This window comes from Lupinus angustifolius, chromosome LG12, assembly GCF_001865875.1.
Source record: "Lupinus angustifolius cultivar Tanjil chromosome LG12, LupAngTanjil_v1.0, whole genome shotgun sequence".
Classification (NCBI taxonomy): Eukaryota; Viridiplantae; Streptophyta; class Magnoliopsida; order Fabales; family Fabaceae; genus Lupinus; species Lupinus angustifolius.
In genome coordinates, this window is record NC_032020.1 from 9,775,312 (window position 1) to 9,782,928 (window position 7,617).

At 33.2% G+C, this 7,617-nt stretch overlaps 1 protein-coding gene and 1 pseudogene across 1 annotated transcript; both read left to right on the plus strand.

The window, feature by feature from the left end:
- On the plus strand, positions 771-5,266 carry LOC109361871 (annotated as a pseudogene).
- Positions 5,301-7,164, plus strand: LOC109361682 (cullin-4-like). The gene is made up of 4 exons (XM_019607200.1): positions 5,301-5,749; positions 5,882-5,962; positions 6,729-6,798; positions 7,061-7,164. The coding sequence occupies exons 1-4, from the start codon at positions 5,651-5,653 to the stop codon at positions 7,162-7,164; spliced, it is 354 nt and encodes a 117-aa protein (XP_019462745.1). The 5' UTR covers positions 5,301-5,650.

Sequence of the window (7,617 nt, forward strand, 5' to 3'; positions counted from 1 at the left end):
CTCTCTTCGGATATGCTATTAGTGTGATATTGGTATCGATGGAGAATTGTATACATAAAGTAGTACAGGATCACTCAAACAAAGAAAGGAAAAAGATAGTCCAGGCAATTTGAGAGATCTGGTCTTTCCATTCTCTTCCCTTTCTTCACTTCTTTCCAGTTTTATATTCTCTCGTCCTTGCTGTGTGATTTGTGAGTTGTGAAGGAATCTATTTTTAGTCACATTGCTTTGAATTCCTACTTGAAGTACTGATGCTTTATTTCCATCCCACTCCCTTATTGTTTGCCACTTTGCCTTAGTAAGTGGAGGCTTACAACTTGCTAACAACATATTAACTTGTTCAATCTGGTAGTTGTAATCTGGGTTACAGGCCAGTCAAGCTTAATTTTGACATATCTTCCAACCATTTCCATTTAAATTTTTTGACTTAGCCTTTAAAATTTATTGTCTATCTTGTAATATGATTATGTTAAACATGACTATAAAAAAATGGCAATCAACAAAACCTTTCCTAAGTACTTCTTCAAAATATGTTTCTGGTTTTATTGCATTGCTTCACTAATATTATAAAATATTTATTATTTAGCTCTAGAATAGGGTTAGTAGTAACTACCATATTGCATTTTCCTATATTTGGGTTTCCTTGTGAAGGTAAACCAACTTTCCCCTGAATTTTGAGGTGGATACATGGGCGAAATTGAAGTCAGCTATTTGTGCGATATTCGTGGAGCAGCCTGATTCTTGTGACTCGGAGGCGTTATCAGGTAATCATGGAAAAGACTTCCATATTACATTTGGTAGTACTTTTGATTTAGCCATGTTAATATCGTCTTGCATTATGTCATTAGAGTTTCATGCCACACCCTTAATATTTGTCCATACTCCATAGGATGTGAGTGATCTTTGCCTTCACAAAATGGGGGTAAATCTTTACCAACGGATTGAAAAAGAAGTGTGAAGCTCACATATCTTTAGTACTGGATTGTTTAGTTGGCCAAATCACATATTTGATTGTTTTTCTATCTATAGTTGAGAGATGTTGGCAGGATCTTTGCGACCAAATGTTGATGATTTGTGGCATAGTCTTGTACGGGATAAGACATATGTGAAGCTAATAAAAGATGTACGATCATTATGGGACATGGGCTTGCAACTTTTCCGCAAACATATTTCACCATCTTTACTTCTTTAGAAGTAGAACAAAAAAATGTTACTGCTCTTCTACGTATGATTGAAAGTGAAAGGTAAGTCTTGATTTTGTAATCTCAGTTTCATAAATGACTGGTACACTGTATGTATGCATATATTTTGTTCACATGCTCTTCTAGAGTTGTAGTCATGCATGCATACAACAATTACATTATTATTGATAAAACGTCATTTTGGTCCTTGACATTCACACAATCATTCAATTTAGTCCCCGATATTATAAATAAGCCAATTTATCTCTGACTTGGCTTATCGTCATTCACATTGGTCTCTGAAAGTAACAGACGTTAGTTAACTCTTCCTTATTGTGTGATGAGACATGTTAAGTGGCAATTTAACACGTTAAGTGACAGCTTGACGTCTATGTGGTGGAAAAGTTCACATTCATGGACAGACCGACTAATAAAGTAGAGTTTCAGGACCAGATTGACTGGTTTGATATAGGTTTGTGACCAATTTGACTGATCATGTCAAAATTCAAGGACCAAAGTGAGTTATTGGTTTAACTATTCCTCCATGTTGGCGCCAAATTGTAACTTAACGCATCAAGTTGGCACTTAACATGCCACATCACCCATTTCATTACTGTTAATGAACATTCGTGACTGTCAGAGACCAATTTGAATGACGATAAACAGTCAGGGACTAAATTGTGCCAACCTCAGGGACTAAAATGACGTTTTACTATATTATTGTTGTTGTTGTGGTTGGTTTTCTCTCTGTTTTTCAATTGAAGGTTGTACGTTTACACAATCCTACTACTCCCTTTCCTATTCAATATGTATTTTGTTGGTCATGTATTGAATGAAATGCATACTTGCAGAATATGCTTGCCATGGCAATACCTTGATTATTGTCAATATCAATCCTAGCTAAAATTATCGATTAGAATAATTCAAGGTCAGGAATACACACATTCCTCCCTCCCCCCTCCATATTTACATTTCTTTATCTTTTCCTTTACAGCTTTAAGGTGTGTTGAGCTAAGATTGGAAAAAACAAGGGGACCTTTAACTTTAGAAACATTCCAGCATGTTAATTTCAGTCCACTTCAGTGGTTATGTGGTGCCTATCCATAATTGTGGATATAAAAGTTTCGTAATGATAAGTTCCCCAAGATGTAACTCTAATTTTATTTTGCATGAGGAAAAATATTGTAATTACCATAACAAAAATGACAAGTTTTTTCCACCAAGTGGGTTGTCTCATGGACCAAACAATGTATTATGTTCTTCTGTAAGCCAAGTCTTCATAAAGGCCATTTAGATTTAAATCATTTTTAAGCCTCGTGGGCTGAATAGCTATGTAATAAAAATTTCCCTTTTAGCTTGAGAGACATCTTTAGATCACAATTAATATCAGTAACATGTCCCCATTTCAATACCCAACTTTAATTGTATGATTATATTTCTCCCTCATTTCTGTAAGTATCATAGTACAATTAAGAAGTGGTGAATTAGTTGTCTTAAAATAATGGCCGTTTTTTCTGCAAAATCAAAGTTAAAGTGCAGCGGAACAATATGCAGAAAATAATAGGAAATAAAATGAAAGAGATAAGGAGAAGAGAGTACACAAGGAGTTTTATACTAGTTCCCCTTCTTGTCCACCGAAGGCTATATCCAGTACTCTTGCCGTACAAGAGATTTTCCACTAAGAATTATGAGTTGCAATTACAATATCTCACCCCGAGATCTCTATGTACCTTACACACTCCCTAATTCTTATACCCTTGGAAAACACCTTTCCAAGTGAATCTATTCCCCTTTCTTTTCACACCCCGTGAAAGAAAGAATTCTTTAGAAGAATGAAGAATATTCAACTATGGCAGATTGCCTTTACAAGTATGAAACTTATGTAACTTGCAACCCAAACTCTGAATATATATATATATATAGAAGTATATAATGCTCTTTGTAAAAGTCTTTGAAACACTTGAAGCAACTTTGCAAAATTAACTTGAAAGTTTAAGAACAAGTTGCAAAAAGTTCAAAGATAAATTCTAAGAAAAAGTGAGAGTTTTTTAGAGTTGAGAGAAAATTGTATGAAAGTTGTCTGTATTCTCTTGTATGTTGTGTATTTGTTTGTGTGAGAGTTTAGAGCCTTTATATAGAGTTTACAAACACTCTTTGAAGGTTTCTGAAAGTGTATGAGTTTTTTGGAGTGAAGAGATTTCGTTTGGAGTGAACACCTTTCACTTTGAAATCTGAAAAACACTTCCAACAGCTCTCAGTAATGGGTTACTCATTTGAGTAATCGGTTACTCAAACTTTCTGTCCATTTGAAATTTGAATTTTACATTGAGTAATCGGTTACTCAAACTTTCTGTCCAACAGATGCTTAAAAATTATTTTGAGTAATCGGTTACCCATCTTTCAAAAATCAGTTTTTCAGTTGGATAACTCTTTTCTCACACATGTAACCTGTTACTCAATGAAGTAACCTGTTACACACTATTTTTGAAAAATGTTTTAAGTCTTTTAAAAGTGTCTCACATTTTCTAAAAAATAGTTTGAGCAATTATACTTGTATATACTTAAGAGTTTAGGATAGAAGTACTTACAAAGACTTAATCTAATGTCTTGAAGCTTTATCTTCATTTGTCTTCATAAGTCATCTTCATTTTCTTCTTTTTGGTGATGTTGGTGTCTTCATCAAAACCGTGTCAAGGTCAGGAGCGATATCTTCTTCACAATTTCATATGATAGATCTAAGTTGCCTAAACCGTTTGACATGTGGTATGTTATAATCTCCAATTTTCGTTGCTAGGCTATTAATACCGTGTGTTTTGCTGAACTTACAGTCTTACGCTCCATATATTTATTTTACTTCTACTGTGTTCCAAAGATTTCCTCCTTAGCTCTAGTTTACTATTCCTTCTCATGACTCCCCAATTAAGACTTGTGAGGAAATCTATTGCTACAACAACAATCAAAGCCTTTTCTCACCAAGTGGGCCAGATACAATCGATTGCCAACACTATGTTCCATCAAAAACCAAATCCTTTGATAGGTCATTTATGTCTAAATCCTTTCTAATGATTTCCCCTTGGAGTTTTGCTTGGTCTACAAGTGAGGAAAACTAGTTTAAAAGCACATTTTGTTTCCATGTTTAAGTTATAATCATCCAATTTACTTACAAGTCCTGGAGTGGCCATTTAGTTGTTAGTTGAGTACCAGGGTGGTCATTGTTTCAGATTTTTATTTCCAAGAGCCAGGAACCTTTACTTTGACATGTGGGAGCTTGATTGGAAATTCTATATGGGTTTGGAATGAAACTCTTCTTGTTGCAGATGTTTTTCCTGTAACTTATTTTACTGACCTTACTGCTAGTTAAATTAAATAGATTTTGGGCTTCCCTCAAAATCATGATCTATGAATAACCTACAGTTTTTGTCATTCATATCTCCACTACTTTATATTGATCGGATTATGTCGGGAAAGTCAATTGTTATTTGCTTACTTTTTAACTTTTTGCCGCATTTGAATGTGCATTTTCCACCCAATTTGTCGACTTTTTTAAAAAAAATGGAAACAAAGATATCTTTGCTCACAAAAGAAAAACAACGCCTGTCATAAATTATATAATTATTGGAGCTATCTTAATGTGATTTGGTCACTAGTTTTCTCTCTTAGAGAAGGGAAGTCAGCTGCCTCATACATCTGTGTATGGATAAAGCCATTGAATTCTTCAACTTACTGCATCTTACATATTTCAGATCAGGTTAAGCAGTGGATAGAACTCTTCTGAACCATTTGTTATGATGTTTACTGCCCTGGAAATTTATGCAGAAAGCTTTGAGAAGCCATTCCTAAAAATCACATCTGAATGTTATGCTGAAAGCATGAAATACATGCAACAATTGTTGGGAATTTGTTGAGAAGAAGAAGAAGATTAGAATTGCAGAAAAGAAAGAAAAAGTGAATAACAATGCAGTGTGTTATTTCTCATTGAATGTGTAAAGTAAACAGCTTACTATTTAAAGTAAGCTTAACAACCAACTAACTAAACAGAAATTCAAACTGTTTCTATAAATGGCAAGTCACATTTTCCTCTCTAATTACACAACACTACATATTAAGATTTGTATTACAATATACTTTCAACAACAATTTAGATGCTAGAGATTACTTGAAGCATGTAGAAGTGCTTCTTTTCCCTTACTTTCTTGTATTATTTTCTTCACTTCAAATTTTGACATTCCTTATTAAAAACTATTGACATTCCTTATTAAAAAATATTGACATTCCCATGGCTCATTTTGTAGTTATTTAATAAATCCCTATCAGAACTTTATCTGACCAAAAGAGAAGGACTCTGCAATTACTTGCATGTAGAAAAGGTTGTGTCCTTCAAAAGGTGTGCTTGTGTTCGATCTGCAGAATTCCCAGGATACCAAAATTTGTTCATAATTATGTTTCCCTAATATTTCCTTCTTTCTTTAATGAACATGCAACAGATGCCCAAGGGTAGAGATGTGGAGGAGGATGATGACTCATTTATTTTTAATGATGGGTTTACAGCTCCTCTTTACGGTATAAAGGTACCACCCCATTGGTTATGAAACAATAAGGATGAGATTAAATGAATCTCAAACTCTAATTTGTGTTTGTAGTCAACTTGGTTATGGTGACGGGGTTGTTTCTTGGACTAATTTTAACGTTATGGAGTGCAGGTGCATGCAATTCAATTGAAGGAGATAGTTGAGAAAAATACTAGCACCACTGAAAGAGTCTTCAAAGACCGTCAATATCAGGTTAATTTTGTTTCTCTTCAAGCCTTTCCCACTCTGGTGTTTGGTGCTGAACTGCTGATGATGCAGTACTCTAGATACAGTCCCCTCCATGTTATAAGGCATATTTAATTATATTACACGGACCAAGGATAATTACACTTAATTCAAAAAATATTATAACATTACAATTTTACTCTCTTAAGTCTTAACTCTTAAAAATTTCACAAATTTATTTTTCTCATTAATAAACAAAGTGCAAATAAGAGGAAAAAGAATAGATGCTGCATAGAAAATATAAAGTGCCTTATACCAAGGACAAGAAACTTATAATTAGGATATAAACTGACTAGGCCTTCTGTATATATAATATTGTATTACAAAATCTATTTTCATTAATTTTATTTTTAAGATATAAAATCAGTATAATAATTATAGCAGTGCCTTTAAATTTTTAAGTGAAATAATAACTAATTACAAAAAAGTGATGTTTCATTCTTGTCTTTTAGATATTTATTTTGGGTTCAATGTGAAAGTTTGAAGATAAGCTAAGTATCAGATAAACTTACAAATGGATTAACACAGATGAAAAGTACACAATAGTGTAATCAAATAAGGGCATAACTCTTGCTGGTGCTTTAACATCAACAATGTACCAAACATAAGAATTCTATTATTCCCTGTCATCTTATATCTGGGTGTCCTAGACTGTTTTATGTTCCAAAACAATCCTAAAATTGTTGATCATCTATAATAAACACATTTGCATTATTGCCACGGTTCAATGCGGATTGATGCTGCTATTGTAAGGACCATTAAGACAAGAAAAATGCTTAGTTACACCCTTCTTATTACTGAACTCTTCAACCAGATGAACTCATTCTCATCTTTCATTTCTTAATTCAAATGCTGTCTTAATTACAAAGTATTTCCATGTGAAAATAATGTTGTTCTGCTGCTCTTATGGTACAAGTTGTAGAGAAAGCTACTTTTTCCTGATTTAGTACTTACTGACAACTGTAAAACTCATTATGCTCTCTTGTTGATTAAATACAATTGACCACTTCTGATGCAAGCTTTATCTGATATTTTGTTTATACAATACTTATTTTAGATATTGATTTTTTGAACAGTTGAAATTCCCTATAAAACCAGCTGATTTGATGAGAAGGATCGAGAGCCTCATTGACAAGAACAACCCTCAAATATACAATTACCTTGCATAGTATGTTCTGGCTCATTTCAAATTAGGCTCATTTCAATTTTAATTTGAGGGAAAAAAATGTATATGCAGAATGTATGAGTTTTATATGTTATCATTATTTCATCCTCCATTTATATTTAATCATTATTGACTCTTAAAAAAAAGTAATTCAAATGAATGATATTATGTAGTGATTATATATACATCTTTACACCGGCAGTTACACTCTTATAATTTTTCTTCTGGTAAAGACATGGTTTCTTTATGTTTAATTAATCCCCTCACATGTACATTAACCATGCACAAATCCTTTTTGTCCCCTCTTTCATTTCTTGGAAGCTGTAATGTAATTCCTGTTGAAGTTTATTGTATAATTCATAGCTTGTAATAGTGTAGGATAGTTTGGGCCTTCAAGCATTTTAATTCGGCTTAATTGTTTCAGACTTTCTATTAATAGAATGAGGTAGTTAGGTTG